The sequence below is a fragment of the Protopterus annectens genome, chromosome 4.part0, assembly GCF_019279795.1.
Source record: "Protopterus annectens isolate FY-2018-M chromosome 4.part0, PAN1.0, whole genome shotgun sequence".
In the NCBI taxonomy this organism is placed as follows: domain Eukaryota; kingdom Metazoa; phylum Chordata; order Ceratodontiformes; family Protopteridae; genus Protopterus; species Protopterus annectens.
Window position 1 is genome coordinate 734542587 of NC_056733.1, and position 27808 is coordinate 734570394.

The following is a 27808-nucleotide window of genomic DNA, read 5'->3' on the forward strand; positions in this document are numbered from 1 at the left end:
TAATATGTACACACACTAGACCCAACTAACCCAGCATGAGAAACAGAGCCTCTAACTAAAATGGCTTAGAAACCGGCGGGAAAGAAAACAAGGACTAGGTCCTCTAACTTAAACAGGCCTAGCCCAGGGAAACAGGCAGGATAGCACCACTAGCCAGTCACAACAACACTAACGCTAACAGAATGGAGCACCAAACCAAAGATCACACAGAAATAATGGGGAGGACTAGGTCCTCGAACTTAAACCAGCCTAGCCCGTGGGGAAAGAAACGAATGGGATACCAAAACGGCCAATAACAAGGCCACAAAAAAACGAGAGAAACAAAACAAAGGAAGTAAAACACCACTACCACACACAGAGCTATGAAAATAGCTTTTCTGAGCAATAACAAATCAGTTTATAAAAAGTTTATAAACAGTATACTTAGCCACGGCCAAAAGGCGAGACCACGTCTGAGCACAACAAGTGGCAAACGAGATCTGGGGAATAGACCTGTTGCATGATGGGATACCTCAGCCACGAGCCAATTGAAGACTTTGAGCTAGAGTATGGCCGAGTCGGAGCAGAGGTTAAGCTCCGAACTCACTAAGAATGAAGGCGAATTTGGACTACATAACATCTTCAGTTCACATGAATGTGCGGGTTCAAAAGGCGGGGGAAGTAAGTTTGGACAGAATGAAATTTAGATCCCAAGGAAATACAGGTTCCTGAAAGGGAGGTCTCAGTAAGGTAGTGCCTTTAAGGAAAGTTTTACACAATCTGTGAGCCATCAGATTAGGCTCATGTTGTCCCAAATGAAAATTGTTTATCACTGCCAGTTTAACTTTAATTGCAGCAGCAGCTGATCCCGGATGGAAAAGTTTGGTTAGGAATTCTAACACCAAGGGGATGGAAGCTGTGTAAGGATCTACATTTTTCTCTTTTGCCCAGATAGAAAATCTTCTCCATTTGCTAGCGTTTAAATTCCTCGTGGAAGGTTTGTGGGAAAACGTGAGGACTTGGGTCACTGCAGGTGCAAAATCACGAAGCCTGACTAGGGATGGAAGTAGAGCAGCCACGATGTCAAGTTGAGGGTGTGGAAGCAGGGGTGAAGGGAACCTGACGTGTGTCAAGAGGTCTGGAACTGGGTCCAGAGTCCCTGGATCGTCTAGGAGATGAGGTCCGAGAAAGGGGAAGCAAATCTGACGAGGCCAGTGAGGAGTGATCAGAATCATTTTGCTTCTCAAGGACTTTGCTTTCCGGATCACTTTCGATATGAGCGGAAAGGGGGGAAATGCATAAAAAAGTCCCGGAGGCCAAGTGTGAACAAGTTTGTCTCTTAGTGACTCCCCTAGAGAGGAAATAAGGGAGAAGTAGCTGCTGCATTTGGCATTGATTGGACTGCCAAAAGATCGCAGCAAGGCTGTCCCCATTTGCAGAAAATCTGCTCAGCTACTTTCTGATTCAGAGATCACGCGTGCGGCATCAAGATTGCCCTACTGAGCTTGTCGGTTATCACACTGGTTGTTCCTGGGATATGTGTTGCTACTAGAAAGCGCTGGGAAGCTATCGTCCACTGCCAAACACGAACAGCCTCTCGACAAAGGGGGTAAGATCTGGTTCCTCCTTGCTTGTTTAGATACCATACCATTGACATATTGTCTGACTGGATTGCTATCGCCCGTAGAGGAAGAAAGTCGTGAAGTGCTTGCAACGCTAGAAGCACTGCTCTCATTTCTAAGGACACTGATATGCAAGTGAACCTCATGATCTTGCCATGTGCCTTGGACAGTCCTGCCTAGATAATGCACACCCCACCCTATCTGGGAGGCATCCGTGGTCACAATAGCAATGGGTTGGTGAGGAAGGAAGGGTGTTCCTGTCGTTAGTTGATCGGGCTGACTCTACCAACGAAGGTCCTTTTTGCAAGATTCCATTATGAGAATATGGTGAGAGAGGCAGCTGTTGAAGAGGCCACTGGGAAAATGGTAGCCATTGAAGAATTTGCATATGCAATCTGGCTAGCGGAGCTAGATTTATGGTAGAAGCCATGGTCCCTAAACGTTTCAGCACTGTCACTTACTGGCATCAAAGGATGCAACTGGTCAGCTCTGAAACACCTTCCACTTGATGAGGCAGTTACCCATTTCAACAACACATTCCTCCAAATTCTAGATCGTCATGCCCCCTCTCGCTTAATTAGAATGGGATCCAAAGCAGCTCCTTGGCTTTCTAAAGAAACCAAGCAAACAATGCTATTAAGGAACAAACTATGGACAAAATGGAGAACTACAAAAAACCCAACTGACCATCAAAACTTCAAATACCTTAGAAATACTACAAAAAACTCACCCTTCTGGATAAAAAAAATTCTACCTCCAATATCAACAAAATCAAAATCATAACCCCAAAAAATTCTGGTCAGGAATCAATAAACTGCTCCATCCTGGGAATTCCAAAACACCTACTCCAGCTAACTTAGCTCAGACCCCTCCTAATATAATAGCCAACACGTTCAACAACTTCTTCTCTGAAACAGTCACCTCTCTAGCAAACACCATGGTTCCCCCCACTTCCCTTCAAAATACCTCTCCTCATAACAATACCCCCACTCTAAAATTTAGTACAGTCTCCACAGCCTATATTCACAAGCTACTTTCAAAACTTAAACCGTGTACTCCTTCAGCCGACCAATTACCAGCTAAATATCTGCAGCTAGCAGCAGCAGCACTAGCATACCCAGTCTCCATCCTAATCAACAGAACTATAACCAAAGCTACTATTCCTTCCCTTTGGAAAGTCTCCCATATCATTCCACTGCATAAAGGAGGAAACACTAACGAACTTTCTAACTTCCGTCCTATAGCCTTACTATCACCACTAACTAAAATTATAGAACGTTGTATACACCCCATCAACGTTTGAATCATCTTCTACATAATAACCTACTTGCAAACTCCCAACATGGTTTTAGACCTTTCCATAGCACTTCCACTGCTCTTCTCTCCTTTACAGATTCCATCAACAAAAATCACAACAACCTATTCTCCTCTGCTTTATTTCTCGACCTCTCTAAAGCCTTTGATATGGTGAGCCATCACCTTCTGCTAGACACTTTGAAATCTCTTTCTCTTGACTCTTTGGCATTGCGCTGGTTTAACTCCTACTTGAAAGATAGAAGACAAGCAGTCCTTTGGGACAGCCATTTATCCTCTCAGCTCCCAGTCACCATCGGGGTCCCCCAAGGATCCATCTTAGGTCCCTTTCTCTTCTCCATTTTTATAAACAACCTGTCTACTTCCCTCCCAACATCCACATGCATTCAGTATGCAGATGATTCAACACTCATCTGTACTGCTGCATCACTGGCTGAACTTCATTCTTCCACCCAAAACGTCTCTACAGCAGCAGAAAACTGGTTCCAACATATCTGTCTCCTCCTTAATCCCAAAAAAAACAAATGACTACTTTTTTCTCCAACCCTTAAGTCTGCCCCTCTCTCCTTTTCTATTGTCTCGGACAATGGCACTATCATAACACCTGATTGTTCCACTAAACTACTAGGGTTTACAATAGATAATCAACTAAACTTTGAAACCCACATCAACCTAACCATCAAAGCTGTTAATAAAAAGATAGGTGCCCTCTACAGACACCCTTTCTTTCAGCAACTACCAGGGTGTCTCTAGCCCAAACTCATCTCATCTCTACATTATTGTATACCTCTCCATCTTTAATCAACCTATCAAAATCTAACATTCAGAAACTAGCCACATCCTACCATAGCATTGCCAGGTTTCCCACAGGCTCCCCATTTCGTACCCATCATTGTGTTAATCTCAAAAAACTTGGCTGGCTTGAACTTCAAAATCTTATTCTTCTACATCAATTAGTTATCACCCATAAAATTCTCTATTACCCTACTAATACACCCATACTTAACCTTGTTGCTCCTTTCAAGAATCTTACTTCCCTTCGCTCAGCTAACAAACTGCTAGTAGCTACTCTCAAATCACACAATAAATCTGGTGACTCCTTGTTCACAAATGTTGTTGGCTCATACTGGAATAAACTTCCCATTGAACTGACTAAAGTCTCATCACAACTTTTTAAGAAACAATTAAAGAACTATTTCAAATCTCACTGGCTTTGCCCTTGCTCAAATCCTGACTGACCCCAGCATCCAACTTCCTTTGCCTGTTGCTATACATCCATCTTTTCTACTTGTGTCTCTCATTATTACTACTCATCCTCTGCAGCTTTCCTGGCATCCACATGGATATTACTATTCCTATGATGTCACTTTCTCATTTACACTAGACATATTACTGCAACCTGTTATCTCACCTTCTATTTAAACCTTGTATTTTGATTCCTACTGTACAAGTCTGGGTCTTAAAACTATTTGCTCTGGCACAAAATGTTTATTATATCTGTTAATATTGTAAATATTGTATACACTCTAGTGTCTGTATTTTTTTTCATTACAATTTCTGCTACTGTAAAGAGTATGGGATTAGGGATCCTCATTTTTTTCTGTTAAATTGCTACTGTTCTGTTAAATTGCTGGAATAGTTCTGTACTTACTTACATTTTAGTCTCTTAATGTGCTGTTTTATTTACTAGTATATAGTGGAGCTTTTCTCCTCGGGCCTCTGCTGAAAATGGACATGTATCCAGCCAGACTAGCCCGGTCAACAAATGTAAAATAAATAAAAAAACTGTCTTGGCCGTGACTTTTTGTTGAGGAAGTAAGACGTATATCTGTTGTCTGAGATTTTGAATTCTGTCTGCATGAAGACGAGCCATCATGGCGACTGTCTATTTCTGCACCTATAAAAACTGAGAGGGCGACAAGGCAGACTTTTCCCAATTTATCGTAATTCCTAGCTGGGTACACAGCTGGATGGTTGAATCCCTGGCTTGTAGGAGTAGGTGCCTGGTGGTGGTGGTCAGGAGCCAGTTTGTCCAGGTACGGAAACACTTGGAATCCACAACGTCGCAAGTGAGCTGTCACTACCGCCATGCATTTGAACACCCTGGGGGCTGTGGTGAGACGAAAGGGCAGAGCATGAAATTGGTAATGAATGGCTCCCAGCCGGAAGTGTAGATGACTCCTCAATGCTCTGTCCATTTTGATGTGATACTACGCATCTTGGAGGTCTATGGAGCACATACAACTGTCTTTCCCTAACAGAGGGAGCACAGACTGCAGGGTTACCATTCGGAACTTGGACTTCTTTACTGATTCGTTTAGTTTGCTGAGGTCCAAAATGGGCCTCCAGTCCCGTTCGTTTTGGCACTAAAAAGAATCTGGAGTAAGTTCTGAATCCTGTCTGCAGGGACGCTTTGGATGACTCTCTGAAAGCAACTTTTGAACTTCTATGGTTGCTTGATCCCCGTGATTGGATGGAACATCTGGGATCTTCTTGGGGGTGTGGGGTGGACGAAAGAAGGGTATGGAGTATCCTCTGGTGATAATTCTTTGCACCCACTTGTCTTGGGTGAGACTGAGCCCGGCTTCTGGATACAAAGATAAGTGACCCCCGACTGGCTCCAGAGAAATGCAGCCGGGCTCCACATCATGAGCACTGATACGGATGGCCACGAAAAGAATCGCGGCCACCCTGGTTTTTCAGACCCCCCCCCCTGCCTCGGGGGTGACATCTACCATAAACTCCTCCTCCACTGCTTCTGAAGGAGTAATCACCCTGTGCATCCGGGAAAAATCTCTGGGATTTCTTGAACCACATTTTTCCATCCGTCTGACCCTTGTGGTATGGTCTAGAAGGGACAGTACAACATACTCCCACAGCAAAGAGTTTTCCCTTCCTGTTCGCACCTGGCAAGTGCATCTTTTACCTTTGCTCCAAACAAAGATGAACCATCAAAGGGGACACTGGTAAAAGTAGATTTGAAGGGATCCGCAAAATTACACAAGCGCATCCAGGAGTGTCTCCTAAGGGAAACCCCTGAACCCGCTGCTCTATTTGCTCCAGCTGCTGTATAGGAGATCAGCCTCATGGAGGAGTTAACAATGGAGTTTAAGGTGGACAACTGAGCAGTAACTTTCTCAGGGACTCCTTCAGTTGATGTACCTTGGAGAGCATCTCCTAGCTCCTTTAGTAGATCTCATTGAAGCCTGGTTAAATGTGTGAGGTAATTCAGCGATCTGAGAGTACAAGCTGCTGAAGAGAAGAAGCTGAGCTTCCTGTATCTATCCATCGTTCGAGACTTTGTTTGGTGGATGGACAGATGAAGTCTCCGCTAGTGCCTTCTTTGTGGCTGCTGCCACCACCATGGCATCTACAAACACACCTTTGGTCAAGAATTCTCTCTTTGGGGCTGAGAAAAATTTGTTGGGTCTTCTGGGGACAGGTTCCAAGGCATCAGTTTCCCACACCTTTCGACTAACTAGGTCCAAGAGCTCATCAAAAGGTGGAGACACCCAAGAGGCTTAAGGTTGAGACCCGAAAGCCTTCAGATACACTGACTCATCAGAAGGGGTGACAGTGGGCCAGCCACCTCTCTGCTTTAGGATCTCTAAGATATCTACAAAGGAGATATCAGAGGACGACCTAAGGGACCCTTCTGACTGCTCGAGGTCAGTGTCCGAGGTGATGGTACTCACCCGGGGAGTCTACATGCTTCCTCTTGCATGTCCTCTTCCGAGGGGGCTCCTCAGAAGGGTATTCTGGGGGGGTCTCGGAAGACAGGGGCCACCCAACAAGGGCTCCTGCGGCTGTGGGTCTCTGCTGTCGAGAAAGAGAGAGATGGTGCTGAGACAGAGGTCAGTGCTTGAGGGGGAAGAGTATCGGTACCCTTGTGCGGAGCTGACGACCGAGACAGCACGCTCATCATCTCTAATGCAGATCTCTATGGCTCCGAGGACCACCCCGGTTCCAAGGAAGCGGAGGTAGCACTTGGCTCCAAAGCTATCTGCTCCAAGATGGATATAAGGTCTGAGCTCAACTTAGCCAATGCACCGAGAGGTAGGCTCGGCACCAAAGAGGTTCGGGTCTAAGCGTCCCTGTTGGGGCCGACTGGTGAGCTTCAGCTCCTAGACACCAAGGACGGCACCAAAAGTGTCAGAGCAGAACTCTGCTCCGAGACAGCCACAAGGGGTGCTGGAACAGAGGGCTCCACAACACGTGGCACCAAAATCTCCGGCTCCGAAGGACCAACACGGCTCGGAGGAGGAACAGCAACAGGGAGAATGGCCTTAGATGGCTCCAGAACTGACTGGGTCAGAGCCACCAACAATTTTGGTAAAGCAGACTACTTCAAAAGTCTAAGCACTACTCTCTCTACATCCTCTTCCGAAAGGCTCCTGGAGGATCTGGACGACAGGATAGGTGACCTAGATCTCTGTAAAAAGGGAGATAATAAAGTTGGGGAGATCGGCAATAGCTCTCTAGACCGGCTCCGATGCAATTTCTCAGTAGTCGGCTCTGAAAGACTTGGAGCAAACACTGCAGTGTCAACATCGATAACCTCGACTGGCTTCTTCTATGTGAGCAAGAAAGTAAGTTAAAACAAAGACTGTCCGAACATGGATACAATACAAGGAAGAAAGATGAGAATAACGCCCTGTACAAACACTCCCAATTATGTGAAAATGCAGAATACCAATATTTTTTGTTATAGAAGTAGTGCCTACAGATCCCAGGGGTGGTCCCTGGGAGACTTGACTTGAGTATTGGGAGCTATACTGGCAATTAGTACTGGATGCTAGTAATCGCCCAGGGCTAAATTACATGGTATTCTTAAAACTTGCATTAAGGCTTAGTTCTGCAAAACTGTAACATAAGATTTACTCAGTTTATTGTCCTTTGATTATTGGAACAACTTGATTTTAAGTTATTCAGTCTGTATAAACATGCAGGGTGATTTTAATGTGGTTCACATTTTCTCCACTAGATGGTGCCAATTCATCATTTCATGCATTCTACTTTATAATACACATTTTATTAGGTTTTTAAAAATCAAGACATTGTATAAGTGTTAGTTATGCTTAATTATATTTAATAGATTTATTATTGTTGATACAAATAATTTCATTTTACATGCATATCTATTTATATAATACTACAAGACTTTTTATGAAGTTTTTCTAATTCAGTCATATCCTGTTTGCATCTTGTATACTAATTGATTCAAGCATTTTATTGGTTAATTGGAGGAAGGAAAAGGTTTTTAAAGGATTAATTAAGATGTATATGCCTATCTGATGAAGTTCTTGTACACAAAAACATTGTACACGAAAACATAAGGGGAATTGTTTGTACAACGTTGATGCTTCATGTGCTGTGTTCATATTTTGATTTTTGTAATAAAACACTAGTGTGGTGGATCCGCTGGTCTCCGGTGCCTATTTCTGATTAATCAAGAGTATCTGGTATCTCTTACCTGACCAGAATATGCGGAATCCCTCTAGGGCCTCCAAGATGATCAACCATGGTTTCCCCTCAACATCCACAGAACACACCTGCAAAGCTTCAGAAGACACGCAAAAGGAAAGATCCATGCCGGCGGTCATGGCAGAGGAACCCAATGTACACCAGACAGCCTACAGAGTTATCACCCATTTCTACAGAAATGTCTGGTGGAGGCTGGACAGCCAAAGAATCTGGCCGTGATTTCTTGATCTTCTTGCTTAATGGTACCTCTGGGTTAGAAGATTTTGCAAAATGCTACCTTGGGCTGACAGTTTAAGCCTCTGGTTCTCAAGACAGAAGGCCAGGGAAGACAACAGAGTTAAGAGTCTTAGGCAATAACGCTTACAAGATGTATAGTGCATACAAGATATAAAGGCCTTGTCACACTGGCCGGACATTGGGCTATCCATGGCAGGAGATCCCTACAGTGACGAATACTGCAACAGTGATATAGAAGGACATGGAATGTATGCGGCTTTGAGGCTGATGCCTGAGTGGCTAAATTTCATGCCTCCTGTGTCAACCTGCACAACTGGTAAGACCAGTACCACGTGACTGTGGTGTTTTCTGTGTACAAGCAGGAGTGGTACAGGTTTCTGTATATGGGAGAAGGTCTGCAGTGTTTGTGGAAGAACCCTCATTTCCTTCAGGTAGAAGTTGTGTAAAATCTTACCATAACCATAGATGTCCTTCTCTTCCATGTTGCAGTATTCTTGGTGTGGGACTTCCCACCTCAGGCGACCCGTACGTTGGCTCATATACAAAAGCTTCAGCTTGACTGTTGTAGTTGTGTGGGATGTCACACACAGGGCCATAAACCAGGGGCCTTAAATGTGATGTCTGCACGCATAGACCTCAGAACTTGAAAGCCCAGCAGGACAGGTCGAAACAGAGTAGCAAGTGATGTCAGTCAAAGGATAAAAGAGCCATTTGGAGTTAAATTGGTCATAGGATAGGGTATAACCGCCAGGAGACCTAATACAGGTCAATAATGAGAGAGAGAATAGAGAATGGGAGTTAGGTGGGTGGGAAGGAATACTGCAACATGAAAGAGAAGACTTCTATGGTTATGGTAAGATTTTACACAACTATTCTACATCCTTCTATTCCTATGTTGCAGTACTCTTGCTGTGGGTAAGTACCACAGCTTAGGTGGAAGGAAAGGAGGAGGCAGAAGTAGCAGATTCCACAAAGCCCTGCAGAATTTCTCTGGCAAAACCTACACATGCTCTGGAGACGTTGTCTAGCTTGTAGTGCTTGATGAAAGTGTGAATGGTGGACCATGTGGTTGCTTCCAGGATGGATGCAGTGTCCTTTTAAGAAGGCTTTGGAGGCTGCCACTGCCCTGGCAGAGTGAAACTTTACTCCCTGTGGGAGTTTTTTGCCATGGTGTGAGTAACATAGGCAAATAGATTTTGCAATCCAACATACAATGGTTTGTTTGGAGACTGCCTTGCCCAGGGGTGGAAGAGAAACAAAAAGCTGATTGGATTTTCTTATGGATTTGGTTTTGTCTAGGTAAAACCTTAGCTGTCTGTGGACATCCAGGGGGTGGAGTATTCTCTCACTTTCATTGATGGGAGAGGGGAAGAAGGTGGGTAGATGAACAAACTGGTTTAAGGACAGATCGTTGACCACTTTAGGCATAAAGGAAGGGTTGGGTTCGTAGAGCCACGCTGTCCTTGGGGAATGTAGTGTATGGAGGGCAGACCATTAGGGCTTGTAGTTCTGACACCCTCCTGGCTGAGGTTATAGCCACTAGCAGTACTGTCTTCCATGTGCACATTTGCAGAGTAACAGTGCTAGCTGGTTCAAAAGGGGGACTGTGAGCTTTTCAAGGATGAAGTTCAGGTCCCAGGGGTGGTGGGATGGGTCTTCTTGGTGGTCTGATGTGCAAGACCCCTTTTAAAAATAACATTGAGCCTGGCTAGTAGGGAAGGTTCTAGTATCAGGCAGGCTGAAACTGCTGAAAGGTGGACTTTCACTGAAGAGTATGAAAGTCCCCGCTTAACTAGTAACACACACAGGCAAGAACTAGGGCTTGATCTGTGACACATTGATTCCTGCCCTTGCCCAGACACCAACTGGAAAATCTCTCCCATTTAGCCAAGTAAGATTTCCTTGTAATAGGTTTCCTGGCCTCCCTCAGGACTGAAATCATGCCCTCTGAGTAGTGGTGCCTGAAGGGAATTAAAAGTTTATTACCCAGTGTCAGTGCCAACATCTGCAAGTGTGGGTGAATGAGGGTTCCCCCTTTATGTCAATAGGTCCAACCTTGTGGGGTAACTTGTGGCGATTGCCTTTGGCTAGATTGAGAAGTAGGAGAAAAGTACAGTTGTGTACACTTACCATAAACGTAGATGTTAGAGTGTATTAAATGTTCCAGTCATCACATTTGGGTTATCTGCCTGCAGGTAGCCCTCAGCCAGCCTGAATACCAGAGTCTTCGGATTTCTGCGTCGGATGCAGTCTCTTCTTCCATGACGTCAGGGGTATAAAATATGCAGCCGACACCATTGCATCAGTTTTTCTTGCCCCAGATGTCAGGTGCTCCCACAATAGGAAGCAAATATATGGTATGGTACACCCCCATCAAAAAGCAAATACACCAGAAAAAACAAATATACCAAACAAGAAGGAAAGGTAGAGCCAAGAGAAGTCAGGGGGCTGGAAGGAGGGTAACCAGGACTGCAACAGTGAATACACTCTAACATCTACATTTATGATAAGTGCACACAACTGCACTGTTTCACTGATGCAGTCATCACACTTGGGTTGATTCTCAAAGTTAAGGAAGGGAGGAGGAAGGTAAAGAGCATTAGGGACAGCTATTAAGCCTTGCAAGACTGCAGTGGCAAATCCAGCTCTGGATTTAGAAAACACAGGCATGTGGTAATGCTTGGTGAAGGTATGTACAGAGCTCCAGGTAGCAGCTTCTAGGATGTCCCTGGTAGGGACTCCTCTGAGAAAAGCCGCAGATGTAGATGCAACCCTGGTGGAATGTGATCTTATCCCCCCTGTGGGGTAGGTTTTCCATGGTACTTGCAGCAGAAATAAATGCAAGGGGCTATCACATTTGGAAATGGTTTGCTTTGAAATGGCCTTCCCCTCTGCCCTGCAGCAAAGCCAACTAGCAGCTGTTCAGATTTTCTGAGAGGCTTAGTCCTGTCCAAGTAAAATCTAAGTTGCCTGTGCACGTCCAGAGTGCGCAGTATTCGTTCTACTTTTTGTGGATTAGGGGAAAAAAGGCAAATGAATGGACTGATTTAGGGCCACACTAGGCATCACACCTTGGGCATAAAGGAAGGATTAGTCCTGAGGGAAACCCTGTCCTCATAGAAGATAATGAAGGGTTCAACTGCCATGAGGGCCTGTAATTCAGACACTTTTCTTGCTGAAGTGATGGCTAGAAGGAAGGCCGTTTCCAAGAAAGGAATTTCAACTCTGCTGTTGCAGCTAGCTCAAAGGGGGGGTGAGCTTTTCCAATACAAAGTTAAGGTCCCAGGCTGGAGTGGGAGCTCTCCTGGGGGTCTTAAATGTTTGGTCCCTCTAAGGAATTGTTTTAGCAAGGGGTGAGAGAAGAGGGGTGGCTCAGTATTATAATGTGATGAAATGGCAGAGGAATGAATTGTAATTGACAAGAAGGGTAGGCCCTTGTGGAGCATTTCTGTCAAGTACTGTAGAATATGAGGTAAGCTGGGCACCGTTGTGCCCATCCCCTGAGCCTGGCTCCAGGAACAGTATCTTTTCCACTTTTCAGAATAGGATTTTCTAGTACTAGGCCTCCTTGCCTCAAGAATGACATCGAGCACCTGCTTACTGAGGGATACTAGAGGACAGCTCAAGGAATTAGCCAGGCTGCAAGGTTCAGGGTTTGAAGCTGAGGGTACAGAATCTGGCCATGTCTGCTGGGACAGCAGGGAAGGGGTCTGAGGTAGGTGCCATGGTTGCAGGCAGTGTCATACTGCTTAAGAGGGGGTACCACTGCTCGTGTGGCCAGTCTGGTGCAATCAGTATTGTCCTTGGCTTGTCCTGTTTGATCTTTAGTAGAACCTTCGAGAGGAGAGGCAGAGGGGGAAGGCATAAACCGAGCGGTTTTCCCAGGTAAAGGACAGGGCATCCACTTTCCAAGCTTGACTGTGGGGAGTTCTTGTGCAGAATTTGTTCAATTGGTAGTTCTGAGGGGAGGCAAACAGGTCTACCTCGAGTCCCCCATTTCTTCAACAGGTTGAATATTTTGGGTTCTAGTTTCCATTCGTGTGGGTCCATGACAATTTTGCTCAAGTCATCTGCCAGTGAATTTAGTTTGGAAGCATAATTGAAAACATCTGACTACAATAAGGGCCCGACTATGGATAGTTCTGGTGTTGAACAAAGCACAAAAGCGACGGGGGATGTCATGGTCTAGGCCTAAACAAGCGACGCAGTAAGAGTGGAAGTTACGGTGTGGTATTTGTTTTCCACAGGCGAGACAATTCACTTTTTCTGACATTGGTTAGTGCAAGAAAAAAGGATCCCCAATGGAGTACTTAGCTTTAGAAGACTTCAACTTCAATTCGGTAGACGAAACTCAGGTAGTGGCAGACCGGCACTCGCGTAAACTGCTTCTGCTTCGGGCTCCATGGCAAGAAAGACTGATGTAATGGCATAGGCTGCCTTACTTTATACTACTAACGACCTGATGTCAGTCTTCAAGTAACAGCAACCGACGCAGAAATACTAAGCCTCTGATATTTGGTCCAGCCGCGGGCTACCCTGGCAGGGATCACCCAGATGTGATGACTGCAATAGTGAAACACAAAGAACATGTAGAGGAGGGGTTTCTTCTGACAAATGTAGTTTTTGCAGGGTAATGTCTAATATTTAGGAATTGGAGGCACAAGAAGTTCCTTGAGGTATTGCAATTTCTTAACCTTTTCTTGTATATTTTTAAAAAGATCTGCTGACTGTTTACCAAACAATTAAGTTAGGGTCTAGGGGAGCATCTAAGATTTTCAACTTTAAGTACTCCAGTAAGTGTTGTACATGTACAAGTACAGAGGCAGAAGCTGCAGACCATGCACAGGCCTCTGCAGCATAACTACATCTAATGGAATGTCTGGCTACTTGGGCAGCCAGAGATAGTTTAGATGCTATGTCAGATTTAGTGGGGCAGTCTGGAGTAGCACCCAGCAGAGTAGAGGCTTGACAGACCAGGTCCAGAGCATATTTGGTCATATGGGTTTGACAGTTGATGGCTCTAAAGGCCAATGTGGAAGAGGTGTAAACCTTCTTTCCAATTCTAGCCATAGTTTTACTGTCCTTGTCTGCAGGTAGGAGAGAGGCAGATTGAATCAGTCTGGATTGTTTATCTGGTGATACTGCAATCACAGCAGGGTCTGCCAGGGGTGGTTTGACTAGAAATTTCTGGTCATCAGGCACTTTGTAGAAGTGATCTGGCCTCTTAGACAAAGGGGGATGGGAGTCTGGGGTCTTAGATGCTGAGGAAAAGGCATCTAAATAAGCAGGGATGACAGGAGGAATGGCAGAAGGGGAGGGAGATTCCACTTGTAGCAATTCAAAAACCTTGAGTATCAGACATTTGTGAGGTGTCCCATTTGAAGTATTCCTTCATTTTGGTTATGGTCTCTCCAAAGGTGATATCCTCTGGAGAGGAGTCCCCCCGATGGATTCATCTAGGGAGTAATATTCTTGAGGCAAGACTATTTGGGAGGTATACAAGACTGATTCATCAGAAGATGAATAATAAGCCTCTTGCACGTCTTCCCTGTCTTGTGAAGTGGGCGGTGGAAGAGAGACGACACAGGCAGGCCTAGGGCTAAGGAGAGGATGGGTAGATGGAGAAGAGGCTGTAGGCCTAAGGACCATGAAGGCCTGCATCAAAGATGAGGTGAAGGACTGCCAATCAGGTACACCTTTAGTGGGAGTAGCCAGATGTTTGGTTTTCGGTTTAACAGAGTAGTCTTAGGCGAAGGCCTGGAATCAGGTGCATGGCTAAGGGTAGCAGTGTCGGGAGGAGGGATCCCGGTTTGAGGGCCGGCTGTGTTGGGCTCCCACCTTCACCTCTGCTGTAGCTGATGTCTGAGTAAGCTCCGTGGACATACTAGCTGTCAACTGAGAAGCTGCAAGTAGATGGATCTGACAGACATCCCTCAACTCCTAAATCGGCAGCTGGCAGGGCGCCCGAAAGCAGAGAGGCAGTGGAAGTGTGCCTAAGAATCTTGGCCTTCTTCCACAGAGGTTCAGTCGGAGCTTCTGAAAAGGGATCCATCCTTAGCGCTAATTTAAGTCGCTGATTTTCTAGATATAGATTGAGAGCAGCCAGACGGCTGCATAAGGTCTTAGGAACGAAGGATTGGCAGATTGAGCAAGCGGTATGGTTGTGCTCTTGACCTAGGCAAAAAATGCAGCGGTCATGCGCATCTTTATGAGGTATCTGGTGCCAGTATTGGCATTTACGCTTTTTAGCTGACATCAGCTAAAGGTTATTACAACAAACCAAGCTTTAACTTGAAGTCAAAGAAGAAAAACCCTCAATGGGGTACTTGGCTTTTAGACGTCTTGTGGTGAATAAGCAAAGCACATGATGTGACAGTAGTCTGCGGCTGAAAAGTTCTGAGGTCTGTGCATGCAGACATCACATTCACATTTAAAACCCCTGGTTTATGGCCCTATGTGTTAAATCCCACACAACTACAACAGCCAAGCTGAAGCTTTTGTTTAGGAGCCAACATAAGGGTCGCCTGAGGTGGGAAATCCCACACCAAGAATAATGCAAAATAGGAATACAAAGACATTGATATGTTCCTTCAAGAGCTGAGGTTGCATCTTCCTTACACCCAGTGTAATCCTGTCAATGTTCCCACAGCTCAGACGCATCTTTGTGAACCTGTTGAAGACAAAGGTGTTGTGAAGGGAAGTCCAGGGTTGAGGTTGACCTGCTTCTTGCACTAAAGTAGCTGCTTTTTGAGACAAGGGAAGAGGGGAATCAGGGTGTCTAAGGAATGAGCGTGTTGGGACCACACATTTCGTATGCCACTGCATTTTCCTCATATGAAGTCTGGCCAGGGGAGGCATAGCAATGATGGCTGCAATGAAACCAAAGCTCTTAACATCTCCATTGCTGAATATGTTGTGGAGGACAGAGCTAAGAAAAGTTTGGACAGACTGAACTTTCTCCTAGGGGAAATAAGGCATGCATTTTTCTGTGTGTACAGTCTGCAGGCTACGAAAATCAGGTCCTATGTAGGAAACTATGTGAGATTTACTTGCAGTTTGTGAAACCCAGAGTAAAGAGGAAATGGAGGGTGAAGTGTAGATACTGAAGAACTCCTGAACAGAGACAGATTGGATCAAACAGGTTGCCTAGATGGGGAACATTTGAATTCCCAGAGTGCAGGAGAATGCCCCCTTTGTGAACACCCTTGGTGCTGTGGGAAGACCAAACTGCAGAGCAGTAAATTGAAAATGTGAGGAGCCAGAGAAAAACCTAAGGAATTTTCTGCAAGAAGGGTAATGGATATGTGCAGTTAGACATCATTCAGATCTAGGGACACTAGAAAGGGCTGGGGAGAAAGAAAGGCAAGAGAGTGGAGAGAGAGAAGATTCTGAAAGTTGGAACTTTCAAAAGATGTTTAGAAGAGAAAGGTCTAGGATGGGTCTCCATTGTCCTTGTCTTGCCATCAGAAAGATTCTGGAATATAGTTCTTTTCCTATGAAGTCTTCTGAGACTTATCTGAAGGCACCCTGATAGCTGGTTGTGAGCAGGATGTGTGGCATGCCGTTCAGAGGAGGAATACTTTCTCAGGGTACGGCATAAACCTTACTTGATGAAGGACAAAACCCATTTGTCTGTGGTGATAGCTTCCCACCGGGTCAGGAAGAGTAACAGTTTTTAGGAAAGAAGTGTTAAGGGACCAAGGACAGGAGATGGGGTGCTGTAAAGGTAGTCACAGATTTTTATTCCCAAAGCAAGGCCTCCCAAATGGCGGTTACCTATGAGGTTTGTCACAGTCCCTTTTTCTAGGAGTTTTTATTGGTTTCTGATATGTCCCAGAATCCCTTCTGAGGAAGGATGCAGATTTAGATGGGTAGTTCTTTTAGTATCTAGAAACTAATCTGCCTGCAGTCTTTCATAGTCTTACCTTGGCCTTGGAGAGTTTTGAACAGACTGGCAAGAGCCAGTCTGAGGACTAAACAGTTTAGTGTTTGCCCAAGGGGGAAGTCTATAAAGTTTTGATTTGAAATCCTTAGGAATAGGCTTCGCTATGGAGCCATGCATATCTGCGGATAACACACCCAAGTAGGTGTTGCCCTAGAAGCAGTACCTACGGCATCACAACTGCACTAATGCTGTGCCTGGCTACTTGAGTAGCCTGGGAAAGAAGAGTCTGCATTTGTTGCCTTGATTCTGAAGTTGAAGGGTCCAGTATAATTTGGTTAAAGGAATGCAAAAAAAAAAAAAAAAAAAAAAACAAGTATTTAGTCATACGAGTCAGGTAGTTAACTGCCCTAAGAGTAAGGGTAGAGGTGTACACCTTGTTTCCTCAGCCAACAGCCCTACTGTCCTTATCTGCAGGTAAGATATTAGCACTGGGTAAGAGATCTTACAGGGCTTCTCTGAACCAAGAGATACTGTAGAAGTGCCTGCCACAGGATTCTTATACAAGTATTTTAGGTCACCATGTCCAAGTAAAGCCAGTATGATCTTTTAGGAGCTGGTGGTTGAGCGTTGGGCGCTGAACAGGTGGACTGGAAAAATTCCTGGAATGACGAACAGGAGGGACTGGGAAAGGGGCAGGAGTGCCCATTTCCAAAAGGCTGTAGTACCTCATCTGAAAGTCAGATCCTAGAGTGGATTGCCATTCAAAATGTTTCATCACGTTTTGGGTAGTCTCCCCACAGGGAGCTTCCTCAATACAGCAATCTGGAGAGACAGATTCTTCTTTATCCAAAGAGACTTGTCCATCAGAATGCAGTTGAGAACAGTCGAAAGAAGGATTTCAAATAATCTTCTTCAAAAGATACAAAGACAGGTTTCTGAGTACCACCATGTGGTTGTGGAGACACAAAGGAAAGGGGGGTGGGTAAAGTCATAATAGCTTTGAACAATCCCTGGGAAAAAGCTACCCACTCTTTCTCTAGCTGCTGAGGGAGAAGCCATATGTCTAGTCCTTTGCTTTTTTTTTTTTGAGCATGATGTCCACCTGGTGACACGAGGAGATTTGGAACCAAGTCCAGCCTCTAATTTATATGGAATCTCTTCCCTAACCAATACTTGAGGAATGCCATGAGGGGCCTCAAAAATGATGAGTTGCTGTTCATCAGACATATCCACAGTCTGCAAGGCCTTGAGAGCCCTATCCACCTCGGATGAGGTCCTGGTAGCGGGCAACAAATGTAACCTGAAGTACCGCAGGTTCAGCAACCTCAGCAGGTATGTCAGATTCTAAAACAGACTGTGGATCTCATTTTGGGCCTCAAACTTCTTAAGTGAAGGAAGACATCCGGGGATGCAGACTCTGCCATCTTGGCCTGGGGCAAGTGTTTAAGACTCTGAGCTGCTAGAAAGGTGTAAAGAGAAGAAAGCCTTGACTCAAGGGTGTTTTGGGAATGAACAACTGAAACAGAAAAGGATTTATGATGGTGTTCCAGGCCTAACAAAAAAAGACACTTGGTATGCAAGTCCTTGCATGGAATCTTCCAACATGCACACTTACCCATCCTAGCTGAAATCCTATTTGCACAAAATTAGTGAAAAAAAAAAAGGAAATTTCTCCCAATGGGGCACTTATCTGAAAAAAACAACCGAGTGAAGCAATGATACAAACAACCAAATGGAGATCAATCAAACAAACTCGACGTGCTTTCGAGCGGGAGGTGAAACAGTCTGGGAATCCACACACTTACATCTGTTCATATAACCCTACACTTACGAGCTGAGGTCATGCACTGGACGTACGACCTTGGGAAGGTAAAGTTTTTGTACCCCAGCTGGATGTCAGCCATGGCAACTGCATACATCAGGAATACTGCAACAGTGATTTTAGTCAGGACATCAAAGCCTAACTGCAGTTAAAAAAAATTTCAACAAATACTGTGACTTGGGACAGTTACTGGCACATAAAACATTGCTGCCTGAAAACAATTCAGGTGGCCAGACCTGAAAAAATGCAACTTCCTAATATGCACTGTACAAATATTGCCTGAAAAAGAAGCAGTTAACCAACGGAGAAACAACGGGAAAAAGACACAAAGGCTATTCCTGTTTCAGCAGTGTCCATAAACCTCTTCATATTATCTGTGACTATCATTCAAGATAAAGCCTAATTCAGAGGGTTGAGCAAGGTGAGCAAAAGTACAGTTTTGTGCCTACCATAAATGTAGATGTTCGAGTATATTCACTGCTGCAGTCATTACACTAGGGTTATCCTGCCGTCAGGTGGTCCCGCAGTCGGCCAGAGTTCCAAAGTCTTGGTCCAGCGTTGGTTGCTGTCACTTCTTCCCTGACGTCAGTTCGCCCAGGGGTATATCAGGTGCAGCCAACGCCATTTTCTTCAGTTTTTCTTTCCCTAGATGTCAGATGCCCCCAAAAAGGTAGGCAATACACATTGCTAATAAAGCATACATACAAGATAAAAAAATAATACCTTCAGTTACAAGCAAATACACCACATAGGTCGTATAGGTAGTGAGGTATAGCTAAGTCCCAACTAAAAAAGTGGGAATGGAGGGTGAGTAACCTGGACTGCAGCAGTGAATACACTAACATCTACATTTATGGTAGGTACAAAACTGTACTATGTTCATCGTGTTTCACTGCTGCAGTCATTACACACTTGGGTTGAATCCCAAAGCTGAGGTTGGGTGGCTGGTTCTATAAAGCATTGGGGGTGGCTATGAGGCCCTGCAGCACTGCAGTGGCAAAGCCAGCTCTGGATTTAGAGTAAAGAGGCAGGTGGTAATGCTTGGTAAAGGTATGCACTGAACTCCAAATTGCAGCTTTCAAAATATCCTTGGTAGGTACTCCAAGGTAGGCAGTTGAAGTGGCTGTTGCCCTGGTGGAATGTGACCCAATGTTGCTAGGTACAGTTTTTCCATGCTGTGTGTAGCAGAAACGTATACAGTGTCCTATCCATTTTGAGATGGTCTGCTTCGAAATAGCCTTTCCCTGTGATCCTGCAGCATATGCTACAAACAATTGGTCAGTTTTCCTGAAAGCTTTTGTTTTGTCCAAGTAGAAGCGTAACTGCCTGTGTATGTCCAATGAATGCAGAAGTCTCTCCCCTTTATTCTGGGGATTTGTATAAAATGTTGGCAAGTGAATAGTTTGGTTAAAAGCCACACTTGATACCACACTTTTGGCATAAAAGGAGGGTTTGTTCTTAGAGAAACCCTGTCTTGATGAAAGGTTCCACTGCCATTAGTGCCTGTAACTGAGACTCTTTGTGCTGAGGTTATTGCCAGAAGCAGAGCAGTTTTCCATGACACATTTTAATTCTGCTGAATTGGCTGGTTCAAAAAGAGGTAAAGTTAATTTCTCCAAGACAAAGTTGAGGTCCCAAGTTGGAGTTGGTGCTCTCCGGGGCGGTCTTATGTTTTTAGCCCCTCTGATGTACTGTTTTAGCAAAGGATGAGAGAAAATTGGCGGATCTGTGTTGTAATGAGCAGAGATGGCAGAAGCGTGGATCTTAATGGATGAAAAAGATAGGCCTTTGTCCAGCATCTCAGTTAAATATTGTAGTATCTGAGGAATACTTGGGACAAGAGGGTCAAAGCTTTGAGCCTGGTTCCAGGCACAGAATCTCTTCTACTTTTCTGAATAGGATTTCCTGGTGCTAGGCCTCCTGGCCTCCAAAATGACATCCATAACAGCTTTAGAGAGAGGAGGTGTCTGCTTGACTAAGGAATCTGCCATGCAGCCAGGTTTAAAGTTTTGAGCTGGCTGTGAAGAATCTTGAGCTAAGTTCTTTAAGATTGGGTACCAGTGCTGGCATGGCCAGTCTGGGGCAATCAGGATCATTTTTGGCTTTTCTTGTCTGGCTTTTAGGAGCACCTTTGAAAGGAGAGGCAGTGGTGGGAAGGCATATACTTGTAGGTTTTTCCAGCGGAATGAGAGAGCATCCACTTTCCATGCTTGTGTGTGGTAAGTCCTTGTGCAGAATTTCTGTAGTTGGCAATTCATTGGGGAGGCAAACAGATTTATGTCCGAGCTCCACCATTTTTGTGTTATCATGCTGAGTATCTGTGGATTTAATTTCCACGCGTGAGGATCCGTGATGTTTCTGCTTAAGTCGTCTGCCAGAGTACTTTTCTTTCCTGGCAGGAATTGTGCTTGCAGATGAACTTGATAGGTTAGAGCTGTGTTCCACAAGGTCATGGCTTGTCTGCAGAGGGGATATGAATGAGTGCCCCCTTGCTTGTTTATGTACCACATAACTGTGGTGTTGTCTGTCTTTAGTAATAGTTGTCCTGGATGCAGAAGGTCCTTGAAAGCTATTAGGGCATTTTGTACAGCTAGCATCTCTTTTTCATTTATGTGAAGATGCCTTTGGTCTGCGGGCCACTTGCCCTGAATACATTTTCCTGCCATGTGTGCTCCCCAGGCATAGTCCGAAGCATCTGTTAGTGTCTGCCTGGGTGTGGGTTGAGTGAAAGGCTGTCCCTTGTTGAGGTGACATGCCTGTGCCCACCATCGAAACTCCTGTTGAAGGCAGGGAATAAGTGGCAATACTGCTTCCAAACTGTGACAGTGTTGAGACCAAACACTCTTATAGGTTCATAGGTTCATACTAGGCTATCTGCCCTAGGGCATTTATAAGCCTAGCCAGAATGTGTTTGGCTTTCGCCACCCATTTTAAATTAATTTTGCTATGCCCTTTTTCGAGGTTAGTATACTGGGCCTCTGTCTAACAGTGACACAGAAGTGATACCCGGGGTAAACCTACGATCTCCCATCCACTCATCGAGATTCCTCTTGAAGAGAGTCAGTAAGGGACTCTGCCTAACCTGGACTGGGATTTTATTCCAGAGTGAAGGGAGCCTCTGGGTTATGAATCTGTCCCTCCAGCAAGTCCTATTTATTTCAGTGCTGAGGTTCAAGTCTCTCGAGAGAGTAGCTCGATGAGATTTGGATTTTCTGAGGTGCAGCATGTCCATTAATTCCGGGTTGGACATGGCTTTATACGTCAGGCACAGATCGCCTCTGAACAGGCGGTATGCCACTGAGTAGAGCAGGAGTTTATTTAACCGGGCAGCATATGGCATCTGTTTGAGCCCTTTGATCCTCTTGGTGAGGTACTTTTGGGGTCTTACCAGTTGCTGCAGGTGTCTGGTAAGGTACATCCCAAAAGGGGCATTGTACTCAATTATGGGCCTGATGAGGGATGAGTAAAGAGGCACGATGACCTCCCCTGATCTAGATGTGAATCCCTTCATGATTAGGTGGGCTATATAAAATGTTTTTCTAACCACTTTGGCCACGTGGTTGTCAAATGAGAGATTGCTATCAACTTGGGTCCCCAGGTCCCTAATTACTTCTTCTGTACTTAATGGATTACCACCTATGTGGTAGGTACCATTGTAATTTCCTCATATGCAGTCTGACATATGGAATTAGTAGAATGCAAGATGCCATGAACCCCAAGGCCTGCAGAATTTTTCTTGCAGGGAGTTGGGTTTTTGTTGCCATCGATTGAAAGTATTGAGTCAGTTGTCCTTGCTTGTCTGGCGTGAGATAAGCCATCTAGGCCGTTGTATTTAAGCTGGTACCTAGGAATATTATCTCTTGTGAGGGCACTAGTTTTGACTTATTTTCGTTTACTGTGTACCCTAGGCAAATTAGCAATCGTTCTACAAACACCCCTAGGCAAATTAGCAATCTTTTTACAAATACCAGATGCTTTTGAAGAATGTCCTTGCGCTCTGCTTGAATAAGGCAGTCGTCCAAGTATGGGTATTATTTGAATTCCTTTTTGTCTGCAAAATGCAATTACTGGTGCCAGGCATTTTGTGAAGATCCTGGGTGCAGTAGATAAGCCAAAGGGCAGTGCAGTGAATTGATAATGCATTGAACCAGCTATGAATCTGAGGTATCTTCTACAATTTTGTCTGATCGGGACATGCAGGTATGCCTCTGAGGTCCAAAGTAACAAGCCAAGCCTTCTTGCCCAGCATGGGAAGAAGCTGCTGTAGTGTCAACGTTTTGAATTTCGGAACATCCAGGTAAGTATTTAGAGTAGAAAGATCCAGTATGGGTCTCCAGGCTTTGTCCTTTCTGGGGACCAGGAAGAGTCTTGAGTAAAATCCTTGTCCTTGCTCCTGTTGTGGCACTTTTTGAATAGCTCTCATGTCCATGAGGGCTGTAATTTGTTTTTGTGCCTCTGCCCATTGATTTTATGGCAGGTCTGGCATTCCTTTTAGCCTTGGTAAAGTGTGAAAGTGGAACCTGTAACCTTGACACAATATTCAGAACCCACTTGTCTTGGGTGATCATATGCCAATTGTGATAAAAAAGTGCTAGTTTTCCCCCCAAGGGAGCTGCCAAAAGTTAAGTGCTTGGCATTTGAAGGGGGAAAGTCATTGGGACTGTTTTCTATAAGGTTGTGACTTGTCTTCCCCCCCTTTTGGGGTTGAAGCACCCCATTGTCGTCCCCTCCTTTTGGGGTTGAAGCACCCCATTGTCGTGGTCTGTAAGAGCCTTGGGGCTGAAATCTGCCTCTTGGGCATCTGTATCTGCCCCTTTGTGGTCTGACACTGGAAAGGACCAATTTTTTGTAGGCCAATTTCTGCTAAATCGAGGTGGCTGTATCTGTAAGAAATCCTTCACTGTTTGCATAGATTTTGCCTTATCCTCCATTTTCTTTAATACCTCTTCTGCCTTAACACCAAATAAAACATCCTGCTGCAAAGGTGCATACAATAATTTTGCTTTGACATGATCAGGTAAACCTTGTTCTTTTAACCAAGCATGCCTTCAAATCACAGATCCTGTAACTGCTGCTCTACAAGAAGCCTCTAATGAATCAAAACCACATTGCAGAGTATGTTTTCCCACTTGTTCAGCTGCATGCAATGAATCCTGCATTTCCTTATAGTCAGGATGTTCTGAACTTGTGAGCATTTTCTGTTTTAACAGAAACATTAAATATTGTTGATATTTAAGCATGTGAAACTGGCAATTTAAAGCCCTCACTGCTAAAGTTGCAGAAGTATAAACTTTCTTCCCCATCTGTCTAAAGCTCTAGAATCCCTGTCAGAGGGAACTGGATTTTTAGCCGTGGAAGCCTTTACCCCTTTGGGATCCTGGGAAATAGTTTCTGGGTCAGCAACAGGGTTTATATAAAGAATTTTGAGAGTCAGGGACTCTGTAGTACCTGTCTGGCTTGACTGGAGCAGGGGGCAAAGAATCAGGATTTAAACTGGATTCAGAGACCACATCATCCACAATATCCAACACTGGCGGAATAGCAAGGGGCCTGTGTTGAGGAAATAAAAGAAAGTCTCTGAGCCTTTTCTTGGATTCTGAGTAATCCTGGCACTCCCAATGGAAATGCTCCCTCATGGTATGTAAAGTTTCCCCAAAAGAATAGTCCTCAGGAGGAGAGGCTGAAGGAATTGATTCTTCAGCATCAGAATCCTCATAGGGGGGTAAAGAGTATCCCTGATCTGAAGAGGAATCCAAAGAAATGGAAACCTGGTCAGAGGAATCAGTCTGCATCCTGCCTAGGCCTTTTATAGGGAGGGGGATGGGAACCCCTGATCAGAGTCTTCGGCCATTTTGAGCATCTGTTTTTTAGGCATGGAGGCCTGTCCAGGTGAATGCTGCACTTGCTTCTGTCTTTAACGGAGTTTTAGACTTGGCTGTAGTTTTGATGGTAAGCTGAGAAGGTCTGAAAACTCCCTCAGAAGCCGAAGCCTGCTCAGCGGCTCCGGACCCATCTGAATGGTTAGTTTCCGTAGGCCCAATATCTTGAGTATCCAGAGGTCTAGCCATCTCCACATGGGAGTCGGAGGCGGCCTGTGATTCTGAGGTAGCAGTTGCCAGGGGCTGCGAAAGCACCTCACTGAGAACCGGTGACTGGCCTAGAAGAGGCTTCATCGTCAGTTTTGGGCCTCGGATGCCTGTCCTTATCATTGTCTTTGCATTTTTTGTGTATTCCGGTCGGTTGTTCCGACGACATGGTATAATTGAACCTTCGGCCAAAATAATGTCAGGCAAAGTCAAACAGACGTTTAATAGTGTGCTTGTTAAATCTAGCACAAAACCGACAACTAGTGACGTTGTGGTCTGGGCCTAGGCATGAATACAGTAATAATGAAAATCCTTATGAGGTATTTGCTTCCCACAATACAATTATTAACTTTTACTGACATCGGTCTGAGGCAAGAAAAAGTTTCCCCAACGGGGTACTTAGCTTTATTGAAGACTTCAGTTCTGAAATTCGAATTGAAAATCTCAGGAGTCGGCCGACTGACGCTTGTGAACTGCTTTTGCTTCGGGCACCATGCGGCAAGAAAGACTGAAGAAAATGGCGTCGGCTGCATCTGATATACCCCTGGCGTACTGACATCAGGGAAAAAGCAACAGCAACCGACGCCGGACCAAGACTTTGGAACTCTGGCCGACTGCGGGACCGCCTGACGGCAGGATAACCTTAGTGTAATGACTGCAGCAGTGAAACACTATGAACATCAGCCAATCACCAACAACCCACTTTCATGGGACGGTGAAAAGTGACTTCTCTAACTGCCTACCCAATGCAATGGCAGGGGAAAATGCCTTTGGTTTTTGGAAATTGATTTCAGCTAGCAGAAACTGTTGACAAAATTACTCTCAAAGAAAAGAGGATCAGTGGCATTGGTCAACCAAAATTATTAATTCTTCTTTCAGAGTGACACCGTATTATGAAGTACTTCCAGATGTCACAGCAATACTCAGGTATGGGGGGAGTCGGTGTTGGTCCATGTCAGAGTAAGCTATTCCAAAGGTGAGAAACAATTTAGCCACAGTCACCCAACTGAGAATCAAAGTGACTAGTTCTAACAAATCACAAAAAAATAAATAAATTCAATCACTTATCTTCTGGACAGAAAGAAAGGTTAGTGATCCTTGTAGATACAGCAGGCTGATGTACAAAATAGTACGTCAAAAATCAGAACAAATAAACTTGCAGCACACATCACTACACATTTCGCCCCGAGTAGTGAAAAGTCGTCTTTTGACTTCAAGTGCCTTACCAACTATATAAAGCAACATTAAATCCTAGTTATCAATCATATCACCTTTATAAAGATACAAAAGTATTGTTTTTCTCCATTAGCAACTGTACACACACACAAAAAAAAGACTTGCATCTGATGTCCCCTGACTCACTAACAACCAAAGGAGGTGCTTAATACTCTGGTACTATACATACTTTCTAAAATGGGCAAAAATGGAGATAGGGTCTCTCAAATTACTTTCAGGTAGTCCAACACAAACTCAACTTGCACTTCTGCCCATTTACAAGATAACGTAAATTGTATTTATCACTTGCCAGAAAGTCTGCAGCTGCTTAAAATAAATCCTACTTTGTTTTATAATGATATGCAGCTGAAAGGTGTGAAGGGACTAAAACAATGGGAAATTACCGAGTAATGTAACCAACCTTAAGAGAGCATTAGGAAATTTATTCCTGGCTCACCTTAACTATTAGCACAAGATAAGTAATACTTTCAAGCAGTAAAACAAGAGTCTTAAACATGTACTTGCTATTTTTTTTCCATGCCTCCAGGGCAACATAAACCTCCCTCGGCTTCTTTTCATCAGTACTCACATCCATGGATCCTTCCTTCCAGAGTGACGATTATCCATGTCCCACTCTTCAGCCAGTACAAATCTCAGTTCCTGGTCAGTAGTGAATGTAGCCAAGGACCCATTTACTTTTCGGCACGTCTCAACTGCATCCCAGTAATTTTCAGTATTTAAATACATCTTGTAGCAGCTTGATGTGCCTTCATAGTAATGCCATCCAGAGGGGCACTTTTCTAGAGGGAAATCTACACGTTACTATTTTTATTTTTAAATACACCTTCATATTTTCACATTAATATGACTAAACTTAAATCGGAATACAAAAAAATAGCGGACAAAACATCAAATACATACAGAGAATAAAACATCAAATGCATAAACAGACCATACATAAAGAAAAGAAAGCAAGCATGACATGAAATACAAATTGCGTATTGCGTTTTCTCTGCACATCCATATCATACCAGTGGGGAACAGTGAATGTTGCTGTATTCATAACTGTTATCAAACAGTAATTACTATTTGGGTCAGCTTGAGGCAGAAAACAAGCAGCAGCCTGCAACTTTCTTACTACCCAAGCACAACTGACAAGTGCACTCATGCTGCCAGTCTACTAAGAGGGATACTGGCAACATGCAATATCTTGGTAACATATATGCCACGAGATTATCAGTCCCACTGGGGAATAGGAATAAAACTCCAGATTACCACGCAGATAAGCTTGCCTGTGTAGAAGCTGGGGATAGGAGGTACAGAGGCATGACAAAGCAGTGCCTCCCCCTCATTTGGGGGTTGGGGCAGTGTAACATCTAGGGTGCACTTTTCAAATCAGAATCTATGTTAGAGACCAAGGGCCCAAAATAACCACCTGCTTGAAGGGACAGCAGAGCCTACTGAAATACCATGTCACTTGTGCAAGTGAATGACATACCCTTGTTAAAGATCACTGAATGTCAAGCCCTGTAGTGTGCAAGTGGGAATGCCCAGTAGGCTCAGGGCTCAAGTACAAACCTGAAACTGGATGACAGTACTGTCTCAGATGTCTGACCCTCACTGCAAAGGGGAATTAATGGTCCAAATGAGTGGGTTGAGGGGAAAAGCTCAATGGCCGCTGAGGTAAGAAGCATAACAAAAAGTGGCACATGAAATGGTCAAAGGCCTCCTTTAATCCACAGCTAGTTAAATACAAAACACACTTTAGCCAATAACTTACTTCACTGGAAAGAAGCAGTTAACCTAAACAAAACTAAGAGGCACACAAGTATATTCTATTTACAGATCACCTTTCCAAATGTTCAGAACGAACATCCTAGTAACATGGATTCGCTATTCCCAGGATATAGAAAGTACAGTTGCATAAATTTACCATAACAGTAGATGCTAGAATGATCACTGCTGCAGTGGCCCAAGTTTACATGATCTATCCTGCCTAGGTTATAACAGTTGGCAAGATTCCAAAGCTGAAGGGAACCTTCCCCTCATCCAGATCACTGGAAGCTTCAGCAAAACAAGGTGAAAAAAAAAATTGGTCTGGGTGCCAAACCAAATTAAAGTAAGTGGCTATAGCCCTGAAAAGGTCAACGTTAGGTAAAAAAGT

General features: G+C 44.4%; 1 protein-coding gene across 1 annotated transcript in view; it reads right to left on the bottom strand.

Annotated features, from left to right (window-relative positions):
* The window catches only part of DGCR2 (DiGeorge syndrome critical region gene 2), a 1448564-nt gene that overhangs the window by 966664 nt on the left and 454092 nt on the right, over positions 1-27808 (bottom strand). The window contains exon 4 of the mRNA XM_044068694.1: positions 26234-26444. Coding sequence (XP_043924629.1) covers positions 26234-26444 — 211 coding nt within the window. The remainder of the gene's footprint in view (positions 1-26233; positions 26445-27808) is intronic.